Source organism: Plectrocnemia conspersa, unplaced genomic scaffold (genome assembly GCF_051122295.1).
Source record: "Plectrocnemia conspersa isolate PC_06_02 unplaced genomic scaffold, ASM5112229v1 ptg000010l, whole genome shotgun sequence".
Taxonomy (NCBI): Eukaryota; Metazoa; Arthropoda; class Insecta; order Trichoptera; family Polycentropodidae; genus Plectrocnemia; species Plectrocnemia conspersa.
In genome coordinates, this window is record NW_028277174.1 from 18,858,832 (window position 1) to 18,873,875 (window position 15,044).

At 32.1% G+C, this 15,044-nt stretch overlaps 2 protein-coding genes across 2 annotated transcripts; both read left to right on the forward strand.

The window, feature by feature from the left end:
• The first annotated feature begins 5,315 nt into the window (after nucleotides 1–5,315).
• LOC148230829 (zinc metalloproteinase nas-4-like) lies at nucleotides 5,316–6,768 on the forward strand. The gene is made up of 6 exons (XM_088195699.1): nucleotides 5,316–5,508; nucleotides 5,586–5,780; nucleotides 5,850–5,956; nucleotides 6,021–6,225; nucleotides 6,297–6,433; nucleotides 6,502–6,768. The coding sequence occupies exons 1-6, from the start codon at nucleotides 5,373–5,375 to the stop codon at nucleotides 6,589–6,591; spliced, it is 870 nt and encodes a 289-aa protein (XP_088051825.1). The 5' UTR covers nucleotides 5,316–5,372; the 3' UTR covers nucleotides 6,592–6,768.
• A 978-nt stretch (nucleotides 6,769–7,746) lies between these two features.
• Nucleotides 7,747–14,710, forward strand: g (adaptor-related protein complex 3, delta 1 subunit-like garnet). The gene is made up of 19 exons (XM_088195698.1): nucleotides 7,747–7,891; nucleotides 9,660–9,755; nucleotides 9,828–9,956; nucleotides 10,026–10,166; nucleotides 10,248–10,377; nucleotides 10,758–10,897; nucleotides 11,271–11,344; nucleotides 11,404–11,555; nucleotides 11,625–11,770; nucleotides 11,844–12,045; nucleotides 12,122–12,329; nucleotides 12,399–12,555; nucleotides 12,619–13,025; nucleotides 13,086–13,260; nucleotides 13,321–13,465; nucleotides 13,578–13,697; nucleotides 13,774–13,894; nucleotides 13,954–14,390; nucleotides 14,452–14,710. Exons 1-19 carry the CDS (start codon nucleotides 7,796–7,798, stop codon nucleotides 14,508–14,510), a joined length of 3,135 nt encoding a protein of 1,044 aa, XP_088051824.1. The 5' UTR covers nucleotides 7,747–7,795; the 3' UTR covers nucleotides 14,511–14,710.
• The last annotated feature ends 334 nt before the right edge of the window (nucleotides 14,711–15,044 follow it).

Genomic DNA, 15,044 nt, shown 5'->3' on the forward strand with positions numbered 1-15,044 from the left:
AAACGCAATTCGTGACCCTAAGCATTTGTGGCCCGACAAAACTGTATACTATGAAATATCAACCGAATTCAGTACGTATATTTCGTGAGATGTTAGATAGATTAAACATTATATTCAACAAGAATCGGTTTCATTTTTAGATTCTATAGAAGTTGAGAAAATCAATGTTGCTATCGGATTGTTAAACACAAAATCATGTGTTAAAGTGATGCCCAAAACTCCAGCAAATAAAGATTATGTATTTGTTACAGTGAGTATAATATTGTATCTGCTAGATAAGCAATATTTTTCAACTAAATTTCGTCACTCAAGAGAGTCACTTCAACTCATAATTTATGACATTTAAAGACACGAATTATAGCATTTTCTTACAACAACCAACCTATAACATTGTTAAAAATAATAGACTTTAAATATACGGGTATTAAAAGTTTCCTATATTATGTAATTCTAGGCTTACCGTAATTATGAAACAAAAAAAGGTCTTTACTGAAAATGTGTTCATTTTGGGATGCTGAAATATGCTAGTTTGGAATGCGGGATGCTGATGAGAGTTAAGAAAAGAAACCGATCTAATCCCGATAAAATTGGGACGTATGGTAACCCTATGTAATTCACATTTTTAATTAGCGAATCAACAGCAGAATCTTACTCGTAATGCGAAACAGTTTTGTCCATAGCAATAGGCTTATCATACGTCTCGGTTTCACACATCGGTCCCAGTTTTATCGGGATTGTCCCGGTTGCATACCATCGCTCCTGGCTTTACAAAATTTTCGAGATGCCCTTTTTTTAGCTGTCTCTGCTTAGAGTTTAATAATAACAGTAAGCCTACGTATGAATCAATGTAAAACACGATAATGCATAGCAGGAGGTATAATTTGACAGCTAGTTACTTATATTTTCTATATATATTTTTTATTAATGTGAATTTAACATAATTTTTATTACTGATGGCTTTCGAGTGGTTTGCTCAATGTTGTGGACATCACAACTAAATTAGCTGTCCATTTTACTTTGACGATGGTCAATCGCTTTTGATTTAATTCTGATATCAATCCTTAGTAATAATTTCACAGCTGTATCAACATCTTACGAAAGTACCTTTCGGTATATCATACAATAAAAGTATCTTATGATTATTTTGTCCTTATTAAATCAAAACAAAGACAAATATATTTGTCTAATCTATTGAAATTTCTAGATGTTTTAATAAATTTCACATTTAAAAATCACTAAAGGCTATTTTATTTTTTATGGGGACAGCTGTTGAAGGAGTGATATGTCTGCGAGCCTGATCTGGCCCGCGCGCCGTATGGGCATTTTGGTTGATATCGTTATTCGATTATTTTCTTATTTATTTTTAAGTTCATGCATTTTCATATTTAAACATTTTATTATAATCTAATCTATAGCATTAATATATTATCATGATTATATATTTAGAGGAACAACGAAAAAGGTTGTTGGTCGGTGCTTGGAAAAATTGGAGGCAAACAAAACATAACCCTGAGTGGAGATTGCTTGACAAATCATACCATTATGCATGAATTTCTTCATGCCATTGGTTTCCAACATATGCATAAAAATTATAATAGAGATGATTGGATCAAGGTCGAAGTGGATAATATTATTCCTGATAAGATTAACAATTTTGTCAAGTCAAGTCAGAACGATGTAACGGATTTTGGTTTACAATATGACTACGGTAGTGTTATGCATTATAGTGAATATGCCTTTGCCATTGACAACACCAAAAAAACTATTACACCTTTAAAGGTATATGAACGTACAGGCTGGCCAAAAAAATAGCATGTGTAATAATATAAAACGCTAGATTTTCATGTTTTTATTTTTACCATATTTACGACTTTTGAAATATAATTTATTTTTTGGGCTACTAATGTTTTAACAATAATAAATATTATAATATAATATTATATAAAACTATAATTTTACAACATTATGCTTATTACAGCCTACTAACGGCGTGATTTTGGGCAAAGGAATAGATTTAAGCCAAACTGACGTAATCAAATTAAATAAATTATACAAATGCGATGAATATTCCAATAATCAATAGTTCACATAAATGGAATCTAATAAATATGGATTATCAATTAAAAGGTTAAATATAAAAATGTTTGTGTAAAATTTTATGTATATTATTTTTGTTTTTAATTCTTTTGTTGTAACCTAAAAAGCCAATGTGTTACAACGAAGTAAAACTGTACCAACAAGGTAAGTCAATCATTGTTCGCATTGTTATTGTAATTTTTTTGTTATAAAACTAGTTTGAGAGCGAAGAAAACACTTAACACTCAAGTGATGCTTCGAATAGACGGGTAGCTCGTATCCTAGTCCTAGTTAGTTAGATAGTAATTTTATAAGTAATGATAACATTTTCAATGAGAGATTTTTGCCAACTTTTCCTCTACTTAAATATGGAATGGGCTGAATTTTAATTTTGATATGTATGACCGGATGAAAAAATACTTACAGAATCCAGTTGAAAAAAAACGTATATGTAAAGACAGAATTCAAAACTAATGTGTACTTGTTGTATTTAAGTAATACAACAAATACAATTCAAGCAATACGAAAATAAATGAAAAGAGGAGTTTCGTTATTTCTGTATTCGCTATAAAGATATTTAACCTGATCAGTTCGAAAAGGCTTCGACCGTAGGCTGGACACACTAGGTCTAAAATATTGTCAAAAGAAAAAACGTGGAGTAAGTTCAATTTTTGCTAATTTTTTTTTGCATTTTCGTTTTATTTATTGTTTTGAGTTTATATTATATTGTAAACTTTAAGATGATCATCCACCATATTCTCCTGACTTGGCCCCATACAATTAATTGGTATTTATTCCCAAACTTGAAGAAATGACTCGGTGGTAAGAGTTTTGGGTCCAATAAGGAAGTAGAAAGAGGCTAAATTTGAGGGCTTTCAATGTCTATTGTTTAACACGTTTCTTTGAAACTGAAAAGAATAGTTTTTCAAAAATAATCAAAGGAAAATATAAGATTTGTATTATCATACATGAAGCTAATATGATTTCTAATAAAAGTTCTTTAGTAATATTCATTAGATTAAATATTTCGAATTGCGATGAAACGATAAATTTGTTTGTAGATTTAGTAGAATTAGATTTGTATCTAATTCTATTGTTTACATGCGCGACAATATCTTATTTTAAATTTTTTTTTTATCTATTTTCTTATATATTACTCTTCATGCTGGAAAAGAAAGAATTTTCCAAAAAAATGCTATAGAAGAAAATTTAATTGGGTTTTTTCTGATGAAGTGTGTATTATGTTAGGTCTGAAATCGGGCGTTTTAGCTAGACTGCTAAAAAAATTCCAAAAGTAATTACTTGGCATTGTTTAAGCCATAGAGTGCAACTAGCATTAGACGACGCAATTAAATCTTTTCCCCAAGTTAACTATTTACACGTCTTATAAGTATCAAAAATTAATTTTCGAATGTAGCCAATGATTTAGATTTAGAAATATTGAAAATAACTAGTGTTGGCAGTGGAGTAGCTAGGGTATGTGGTGCCCGGGGCGATCCTTGAAATTGCCGCCCCCCTCCCATACATTTTTTTGCAGAGTCATAAAATCAGAATTTCTTTATACTATAATTAATTGGGTATTATTAAGCTCTTGCTATTCGTGGTTATATATATATTTTAGTGCATTCAGGGCTAAGAACCACACTAGACGATCTCATCGCGAGTATGCCGTCCCCAAGCAAGTGCCGCCCAGGGCGGCCAGCCCCTCTCCCCCCCCCCCCATTGCTACGCCACTAAGTATTTGGAGTTAGGACCTAGATGGGTAGCATGTATTATAGTTTTAGGGCCGCAAATGCTATTTGGAGAACTTATGCAGCTCTTCACGAGAATTTTGCAAAAAATAATTTAATAGACATGAAAAGAATAGAAAATGTCGAGCTCATTGAAGATATCGTATTAATGATTCAAATACTAAAATAATTGTAATTTATCTCTCGCGATACAAAGTCAGGATGTGTCTATAGTCAAAGCCGACCGTCTAATTCGTAAATACGTAAAAAATTGTGGATGTAGATTTACACCAAATAATTAATATAATGGTTCATTTGAAATACTAATATTTTCGAATTGGAATTTGAAACTCTAGCTGGAATTTGACGCGGGATCGAATTTTCTTAAATTAGTAAAACAACAGTTATTAACGTATTAAGCGTAGCATATGGTCAGGAGTTTTGTTTTTGTATAGTTTATGAATCAAACCGTAATGGCATACTATGTCGAAAGCTTTTTCTATATCTAACATTATAACACCCGTAATTTTTTCATATTAAAATTAGCACATATGTGCTTCATTAAACTATTAAGTTGATGTGTTGTCGAGAGATTTTCACGGAAACTAAACTGTTTGTTAATAATTTTATTCCCCAAAGATTCTATTAAGCACTTATTTTTTTAAATATTTTACTGAATGACGGTAATAAACTGATGGGGCGATAACTAATCGAATTTATAGGATTCTTATCGGGTTTTTTTATCGGATGAATTTTAGCTGTGTTCTAAACGGTTGGGAAATATCCAAAAGATAAGCAGGCGTTAAATATGTTTTTAAATAATTTATGCAGATTCAAAGGTGTTTAATTACCGTGTTATCTAATCTGGCAATACCAGGACATTTTTTTATTCTTTTAGTTTTTATTAACATTTAAGAGTTTTCCGTAAGATTATCTTGCGAACTAAATTCTATTGCGGATCTACTGCGGATGCTTCTATGTTTCTTATTGATCTATTTAAATTTAATTTTATTTACTAAGTTCATACGATGTAGAGAAAGCGTCAGCTAACATCTCTACCTTACCCTGCCATTTGTTTTGTTTTTGCCATCCTCTGAATATTTTTATAAAGCAACTTTAAGGTTAAAATTATTTTTATTCCTTAATATTAGATCGTTATATAATTGTTATTATGTTAAAATATATTTATATTTGTGATTTTTTTATTATAAACGATATCTATATATACATATAATGGTTAAGTCTCTTATCATTCGCGATTGTTTCGGTATCGAATCACATTTAATTTACAGATAAAGATAATTTCAATCTAGTGTAGGGAATCAAGATATTGCATTATGATTAAAATTTTCGATCTGGCTAGCTCTAATTTTAATACAATAGCGTGCGTAATATATTAATATTTTTTATGTGTTGTAAACAATGAATTTCATAATATTGCAATCTGATTAAGCGATTTAATAGATAAAAAAACAAAATAAATAGCGAAGAAGGACCTCAAATCTTCAGTACAAAATTGGTTTGTAGTACAGCATAGACGGTTGTTTAAGCAAACTAGTAAACAAAATGGCGAAAATTACCATATTTCTATTAGTCGCTATTTGCGTTTTATACTCCAATGCTGGAATAACTTTCGACTTGTCGAATAAAGCTGCTGAATACAGGGACTTTTTGAAAAAATCAATAGAAGGAACACCTACAGGTGAGTGATCTATCTCCTTTTTTGAACCATATAATTCATTTTCCAATGTTTAGCTAATATTGTTTTATAATATTCAGCACCAGTGACGCCAGAATTGGAAAATTTACAAAACATTGAAGAGAGATCTGGAAAATTTGAAGGAGACATAATATTGACTAACGAGCAAATAGACGCAATAGTCGCTGAATCTCAGGGGCAAAAGAACGCAATCCTCAACACCCAAAGACTATGGCCCAATAAAATTCTATATTACGACATCGCACCAGGATTCAGTGAGTAAAACATTAGTATTAAAAGAAATCAATTTACAATTTATATAATCCATGATATTATATCTTCAGCTTCTGCTCAAATCAGTGCTATTACAAAAGGAGTTGAAGACTTGAGTAGACTCTCTTGCCTCAAAACTGCGCGAAGAACTACGCAGAACAACTACGTATTGGTGAAGGTATGTTCAAAAATTTTTACTTATTGCTATTATGGTACTGAAACTAATAATGTATTCGTAAAAGGGAGGAAACGGGGGTTGCTTCTCAAGCGTAGGTTACGTAGGAGGTGCTCAAGTGTTGAATCTTGCTCCCAGCTCTCCAGGATCTGGATGCTTCCGTCATGGTACGATTGTGCATGAGTTCCTTCATGCCGTTGGATTCTATCACATGCAAAGCACTCACGACAGAGATGACTGGGTCAGGATTGTTTGGGATAAGATCCAACAAGGTAAATATTTAATTGAAAATATGATATATCAAACGGATGAATAAATTACCCAAAATGTTATTTTATTACAGGCACTGAACATAACTTCAACAAATACTCGTCGTCACAAGTGAGCAATCTAGGTACTACATACGATTATGGCAGCGTTTTGCACTATTCAGAATACGGCTTCAGTATCGACGGAAGCAAGACTATTGTACCTTTGAAGGTAATATATAATTAATCAAATGTTTCATATATGATGTATCAAGGTTTATATATCTTAATTTATTTCAGGCTACAAGTGAAACTATCGGTCAACGAGTTGGCATGAGTCAGCGTGATATCACAAAACTTAAGAAGTTGTACAGCTGCCCCGGATATTAATTACAACTTAAATCTATTTATTTATTTTGTGTTGGTATACATTATTGAATTGTACTGTTATCAGCATTAATGCTAATTTAATCACTGCAAATATTTGCAATATAATATTTTATATTAATTTTATGTTTTATATCAACAAAATATTAATTTAATATAATAAATATTTTTTAATTAATACATTTGTTTTTTTATTTTGTAGTAGTGAAACTATAAATATAAAGATAATTAAAAAACGTATATATGTACACTTAACAAAAAAAATCTGTCTTGTAAAAGTCGCAAGAATTATGTAGCTTTATGTAAATATTTAAAAATGTATATAAAAGTTTTATATTTTAAGCTGTTATAATAACTATATATCGAATAATTTGCCACATTTGTTCGCGATGCGATACATCAAGTGAACAGTCAAGCATTAAATAAAGTATTTTGATTCTTTCAAAAATAGAAAACAGGCTCCTTTTTATGATTAATGATGTATTCTAAAATCGTCGTCTTATATCAGCTTATTAATGAGAGTAGATTTAAAAAACTGAATAGTTCATTATATATCCCCGAGAGGTAAATTATTTAAGCAATTTAATTTTTGTATCTACATATATTGTTTTTTACAACGAATCGTCTATAAAACCACCGGTTTTCAGCTTCTTTTCAAAACATTTTCATTTAAGATATGCGTGACGATGTGATGCAGAATTCTCATGATCGGAAATTTTGTTTAAATTCTTATAATCTTTAAAACCTTGATTTTGAACAAAAATACTGAACGATAAACAGAATAATAATATAGATTTTAGCAAACGATACTCGACGTCTTTAGTGACCTGCTACTCTTACGTGCCGCTAAACGCACCCACGTAATAATAAATACATAACCAAAATAATCCACATTAAAAAAACTTTAAAGTGCTCTCTTGTAATTTTGTTAACTGTTGAGAGACCGAAATATTTTTTATCGAGCATAGAACAAGTCCAAGCTATGCCTTTTGACATGATAAAATCTTTGATAATCAAGATTTTATTACCGTAATAAATAAGCTTATTTAAAGATTATTAATCGCATTTATTTTAGTTGCAACCTTTCATTGTTCAATATTACCCCGCTGTCGTTAATGGCCACAATCGCATAGACGCTTCGGCCGTCTGTAGTTCTGTATCGTGGCCCGGTCGTCCGTCGTGGCGGCTGCGGCCGATTTTCGCCGGTATGGCGCTCAAGAAAGTGAAGGGCAACTTAGAGCGGATGTTCGACAAGAACCTGACGGATCTGGTCAGGGGCATCCGCAACAACAAGGAGAACGAAGTGAGTCCACACACTTCATTCACCTGTGACATGACGCCGCATCGCCGACAAGCAAACGTCAATCGGTCAACATGGATGACGCTCTGTCCGCAATACCGAATCCTGACAAGTCGACACGCGTCAATTTGTAACGGCACACCCTAAAATTCGACTCTGGCGAATATGTCACTCTAGAAACAAAGTCACTTTGGATTGTTATCGCTATATATAAATATATTATATATCGGCGATCTGAGCCAACAAAAATTTCATTCTAAATTTTCATTCGTTGATGGTCATCGACTCGATTTTTTTTCTATGTTTATTCGAACATATGAAACATCTGGATTTAGCAACATTATGTCGAGGTGTTGCATATGAAATGTCGCATTTTTGACACAGTTTCTCTTTTGCTCAATTCTTATGCCTTAATAATTTGGCTCAAATTCATTTATTTATACATCGATCCAGTATCAATCAGATGGACAGGTCAGACTTACAAATAATATTTTGAAAGCTTTTTTATATAAAAGTATGTATGGAAAAATACAATAGTGACTCCATATATGAAAAAGGAAACAAATCTACAATAAATAAATTTAAGCCGGTGTCGATTTTATCAGTACCAGTATTTGAAAACATAGTTCTCAAGTATACTATGATATCATATTGAAGGATACTTGATCAATCGACAGCGTGGTTTTCTTGTATAGAATCTGAATCTGCTCAGATTTTCCAATTTCTTGCTTTATAGTCATTCTGTGCTGCATCTTTATTCACTTTCAGAATTGGATTTAAAAAATTAAAAAGGGATACAATGAGGGGAAAAGGAAAAAATATTTTTGACAATCATTTAATAAAAATTAATTAATAAAGAACATAGAGATTGTAAAAAAAATAAAAACATAATATTAGAAATATTTTTTTAATTGATCTATGAACGTCAAAAATCTGTGTTCAGTTCACCCTCAATGGATTGATTTATTGCTAGGTGTAAAACAACATATATATGTTCTGACTTATGCATGTGCAAAAACCAAATGTTCTATGAATATATTATATTTTTTCTTACCCTCTGCAATTCCTTCATAATGTCAGCAGCTAATGGCCGAAAAAAGCACACTCCACTGTGCCAGTAAACCGATCTCAAGAGTGAGAATAATTTTCGGTAACAAATTTTTGGAAAAATTTGAAACATTTGAATATAATACATTCAATATCTATTGAAAAAAATATTTTTTTCACAAAGTAAAAACAAATGTATATTAAATAGTATTCGGATGTAGCCGCACCTCGCACTTGAGAGCCCTGCACGGTAAACTGATGTAGGCGACACGTTGAGCGTTTGTGCTAGCTTCTGTATCGTTATTCTTGGGCCTGATTCAATGCTCCTCACTAACGACTTCCCCAAGGACTACCCCTATATATATATTCAATGTCAAAATTCTCTAATATATATGCAATATTTATTTTTGCAATTTGCGCATCAATTGAGGAGCTCAAAGACACTGCCTTGTATAATCACCTAGTGTGCATTTTTCTCTGGCTTGGCTGACTAATAATGCAATTGACTCATATATAACATAAAAGATCCAAAAAAGAAAGCAAAGCATCTTTCTTATTGATCTTAATCCTAAAAATGTTTCGCACAGCTGTTTACTTATTGGATTTTCAATTTAACTAATGATAATATTATTTAAAATAACGTATAACTTCATATAAGTCTTTCGAGTAATCTATTTTATACACATTGTTTTTACGCATCTAACTGATATTCATACATTTTCAGGCAAAATACATTGCACAATGTATGGAAGAAATAAAAATAGAATTAAGGCAAGATAATCTAGCTGTAAAAGCAAACGCAGTTGCAAAATTGACATACGTAAGTATTCAACATTGAATGGTACAATATAATATAGTTTATTTGATTAATAATATTGATCAATCGTTACAGTTACAAATGCTGGGATATGACATATCATGGTCTGTGTTTAATATAATAGAAGTTATGAGTTCTAGTAAGTTTACGTATAAAAGAATCGGGTACTTAGCTGCCAGTCAATCTTTTCACGCCGATTCTGAAGTTTGTATAATTTTAATAATAATCGGTTAATTTTGTATCAATATAAATAATTATTTGCTGCATTTTCAGTTATTAATGTTGACCACGAATATGATTCGGAAAGAACTCAACTCGCAGAATCAATACGAAGCCGGGTTGGCCCTGAGTGGTCTTAGTTGTTTTGTATCACACGATCTCGCCAGAGATCTTGCAAACGATATCATGACATTAGTTAGTGGCTATTGTATATGTGCTTTTTTTTATTATATTACCATTGCTGTCAACTAAATTGCGTTTCGAATACATTTTTAGATGAGTTCCACTAAGCCTTATTTAAGAATGAAAGCTGTGCTGATGATGTATAAAGTTTTTCTCAAATATCCGGAAGCTTTGAGACCTGCATTTCCGCGATTGAAAGAAAAGCTGGAAGACCCTGATCCTGGTGAATATTTCTCTTAATACAAAAAACGATATTTTAAATGCTGATATCTCATGAGCGTGAACTGTAAAAGGACGCATGGAGTCTTCACTTTCCTCTGATAGGTGTATCGGGTTATGTACCTACTCTCGAGTTGAGATAGTCTTATTAGTCTGGAAGATGACCATTAACTATCTTATCTCTGAAGTAGTGGACCCGCTTCTCAACTAAATAAGACCATCGTGGTTTTGTCAAATAATTTTATAGATGCAAATAAATGTATATTATCGTAAAATATTGAAAAAATTAAAGATTTCCATTGAAATATAATACCGAATGAAATACAATATAATATGCTTATTCAAGACTTAAATATAATGTTTTATGTATTATTATAATTTCAGGTGTTCAATCTGCAGCCGTTAACGTTGTATGCGAATTGGCTAGGAAAAATCCAAAAAATTATTTATCGCTTGCTCCTGTATTTTTTAAACTAATGACTACCTCCACAAACAACTGGATGCTTATAAAAATTATAAAACTGGTAAGTGGGCATAATCACAACCAAATAACAATCGTCCAATTAAAAAATGTTGATTACATTTTTTAACGTTGCTCGTCGTGATAAATATGTTTTGATAATTTCAAGTTTTTTTTACTATCTTACATAATATTACAATATCAGTTTCTTACAAAATAAAAATATTTAAAATAAACAGTTTGGAACATTGACCTATTTTGATCCGGAAATTGGAAGAAAAGCTACTCGACCGATAATTAATTTAATTTACAGGTACTTTAACATGTGTTTGTATAGATACAAAAAATTGAGTTGCCGTAGAATTAGATTTAGTTCAAAAACCCTTCAATTGTAACGCTTAATATATGCATAGCTAACGTTGTATCCTCGTTCGCAGTTTGGAGCGCTAACTCCATTAGAACCTCGGCTTGGCAAGAAATTAATTGAGCCGCTTACGAACCTTATCCATAGGTAAGATCCCTGCGAGTGTAATTTAGATTATATGATGTTTACGATGATTATATTTTCAGCACTTCTGCAATGTCTTTATTATACGAATGTATTAACACTGTGATAGCCGTACTCATATCTATTAGTAGTGGCATGCCTAACGATAGTGGAATGCCGATACACTTATGCGTGCAAAAATTAAGAATACTGATAGAAGATTCTGACCAAAACTGTGAGGTTTAATCTATGTTGTTTTTATGTACATGTTTATCTTTAACTAATGGTGCTATTGTTGTTTCAGTAAAATATTTAGGACTGCTTGCTATGTCTAAGATTCTCAAGACGCATCCGAAGAGTGTGCAATCTCATAAAGATTTAATACTACAATGCTTGGACGACAAAGACGAGTCTATCAGACTTAGGGCGTTAGGTTTACTATATGGAATGGTAAGATTCGTCCAATTTGTTTTGTTGTTATGTTGCTGTTGTTTTTATTTCTGAATTATCCTCTCGTGCTTAGGTATCAAAGAAAAACTTGATGGAGATTGTCAAAAAGCTGATGATACATATGGAAAAAGCAGAAGGTACTTTATACAGAGACGAATTGCTCACGAAAATAATAGAAATTTGCTCACAGAACAACTATCAATTTATCAACAACTTCGAGTGGTACGTGTCGATACTAGTTGATCTCACGCAAATGGAAACGAGTAGTAAACATGGTGAGTGTATTTTCATCAATCCACTATTCATCCCTTGAAATTTTAGTATTGTGTGTATCATTAATATACATTTTAGGTAATCTGATCGCCGAGCAATTGTTGGACGTAGCAGTGAGAGTGCACGCAATTAGGGAATTCACCGTCAAAGAAATGTGCTCACTCCTGGTAGAGTGTGCCTCTGGCGGTAGTACATCCAACACTGGAAGAACCCTATGTAATAATGAAAGTGCGACTATTCACAAAGTTTTGTACGCTGCCGCTTGGATCGTTGGTGAATTTGCAACGTAAGGATCTCAGACTTGGATGATTTGTGTCTTTATTGATGTCTGATATTGTATTGTACAACTCAACAGTGATCCAAATGTAATGGATTCAGCGCTAAAATCGATGCTCAGCTCGAATAACTTACCAGGCCACACTACGGCCTCGTTCCTACACAATTCGTTGAAGCTCACAGCTCGTCTCATGTCCGTTCATTCTACTTCGAACGATAAAAAATCACTAGAAAAGGTATAATACATTTTTAATTTAAACATGAATTGTCAATTTATTCATATTGTGTTTTATCCACAGCTTATCGAACTCATGATTGAAAAATTACAACCTCATCTGAGCTCCGCCTATATAGAAGTGCAAGAAAGAGCCAGCACGGCTCTGATCGTAATGAAGCTTCTGAAGAACGAAGTGGACGGTACGCAAGATGGCTTAGATCGAAACGAAGACTCGCACGAGCAAAATGAATCGAAAGAAAGTTCGGCGCCAGAAATTGTCGAAGCTCAATTGATTGGCGACGTCTCTTTCGATCCCATTGAAATAAAGGAGCAAAAGTCGGACTTTGAAAATCAGATTGACGAAGTTGTATCCAATAACGATTTTCCCGATAATGTTAAGAATTTAATATCCGATATTGTGGACATGTTTTGCGGCGAATTGATCCCAATTGCGCCGAAAGCTCAGCGTAAAGTTCCTGTGCCTGATGGGTAAGCTTTTTAATACAGTAGTGTAAATAAAGTGTTTTTTACATCTGTTTTTTCATATAGGTTAGATTTAGACGCTTGGATAAACGAACCGATCGATAGTAGCGATTCTTCTGATGAAGGATCGGAGTTTGGTAAATCTAAAGAGGTGACTTTCTTACCATCTTGGTTGTCCGAACCTCATAAGCCTGATAAAGAAATGTACGTTTCTGAACCAACACCCGAAGAAGAGTCTATGGTAATTATTTTGAAACAAATATAAAAGTTATTTACGCTAAACACTTGATTATGTATATAGTTACGTGAAGCAAGGCGCCAAAATCTACTGCATAATCCGCATTATTTGAAGAGTTGGAGTGCACATAATAATAGTAGTGTTGATTTGGACACTAACAACATTCCTATTGCTGAATTGGCGCTGGAAACGCCTCTGCAAGTTAATGGTAATGATAAAATTTATGATATGCTCTTTAAAAATACATCGATTTAAAAATAAAACTGGGAAAGTTATATAAAGAATATTTATTTATGTATAATATGATATATATTATTTAGAAAAACGGTCAGATAAATACCTCACCAAAGATACTTCTAAAAAAGAAAAAGAAAAACGACTAAGGAAAGGAAGAAAATCGAAGAAAGTAACACATTCCGATAGTGAAAGCGATGCTGAAGGTGAGAGATATTCAAATACTTAATATAAGCTATAGAATACTTAAAATTGATAAATATTTTTTTATGTGTAAAATAGTGCCAGTTTACGTAGTTAGCACAGCTGCCGAAATGCCTGATGGCGACTTTGTAATCTCCGAGAATGAAGATGGACACGCAGCTTCCGATCCACATGCTGCTTTGGATATAGATCTGGATATGTATGTTTATTTAATTAAAATAATACTATTTAGATATAATACATTCATTATTTTTTTAGGCCGCCTAGTGGGGATGAAAGGTACAATGCAAAATCGAGCAAGCGTGAATCGAAATCTTCTAGTAAGAAAAGCGGAAAAGAGGCTGAGCGTATTAAAAAATCACAAAGTCACGAAAAGCCGGCGAAGAAAAGCGAAGTTAAATCTAAACGAAAAAAGGTTAAGCACTCAAAGGATTCGTACGACGAAGTCCCGACTAAAGATTCCTATCAAGACGAAGTCAATTTGATGATGGACGTGACACCGATAAATAGCTACGAAATTGTAAACAAAATTAATCATAGCGAATATGAAAGTGTCAAATCTGAGAGCAAGGAGAAGAAGGCAAAAAAGAGCGATAAGGTGAAAAGTGATGGAGTGAAAGAAAAGAGTTCTAAAGATAAAAAGTCTAAAAAGGAAGGAAAAGACGAACATGCAAAAAAGAAGAAATCTAGAAAAGGTTTGTATCAATTATAATAGTTGATAATAAATATAAGTTATGCAATCATTAAACATTTCAGAAAAGTCAGATTCAAAGGCAGGTTACGAGGACACGTCAGAGAGTCTCATTAAGAAATAAGATAAGACTTGCCGTCCACACACTTTTACTTTTTGCAAACATATATTGAAGAATTGTTATATTTTATTTTTATTTTGTTAATATTATATTATTATTATTATTATATAGATGTTTATATAACATATAAAATGTATGTAATGACAATATGAAATTACTAGCTTTTCTTTTATAAATAAATATATAAAACTTTTAATATTTTATATGATTCTTTTATTTGCGTATTTAGATTAAAACTTTGAGAACCGAAACCTCAATAATTGGATCGAGGACCAGTGAGGGGCTCAGAGTAACAATATCAATATTCAAATTTAAGTGCTATTGAACTTAAAATTGATTTTGTATGTATTAGCTTTTTAATACATCCGACACAAATTCATTATTGGTTGCATTGAAATTTCAAGAGTAGCTAAAAATTCAAGGTTAATGCGAACTTAGAACAAAACTGAACAATTAGATCTGCAATCCCTTTTTAAAACTCAGTAATCAATTAAAAACGACAAATTCATTTATATAGTTCTCAGAATTACAGTTAAA

Coding starts and splice junctions, on each gene's coding strand:
- LOC148230829 (XM_088195699.1), top strand. CDS start 5,373: ATGGCGAAAATTACCATATTTCTATTAGTCGCTATTTGCGTTTTATAC. Junction 6,226..6,296: donor TTGGGATAAGATCCAACAAG/GTAAATATTTAA, acceptor ATTTTATTACAG/GCACTGAACATAACTTCAAC. Junction 6,434..6,501: donor AGACTATTGTACCTTTGAAG/GTAATATATAAT, acceptor AATTTATTTCAG/GCTACAAGTGAAACTATCGG.
- g (XM_088195698.1), top strand. CDS start 7,796: ATGGCGCTCAAGAAAGTGAAGGGCAACTTAGAGCGGATGTTCGACAAG. Junction 11,771..11,843: donor TAGGTTTACTATATGGAATG/GTAAGATTCGTC, acceptor TCTCGTGCTTAG/GTATCAAAGAAAAACTTGAT. Junction 13,026..13,085: donor AAAGTTCCTGTGCCTGATGG/GTAAGCTTTTTA, acceptor TTTTTCATATAG/GTTAGATTTAGACGCTTGGA.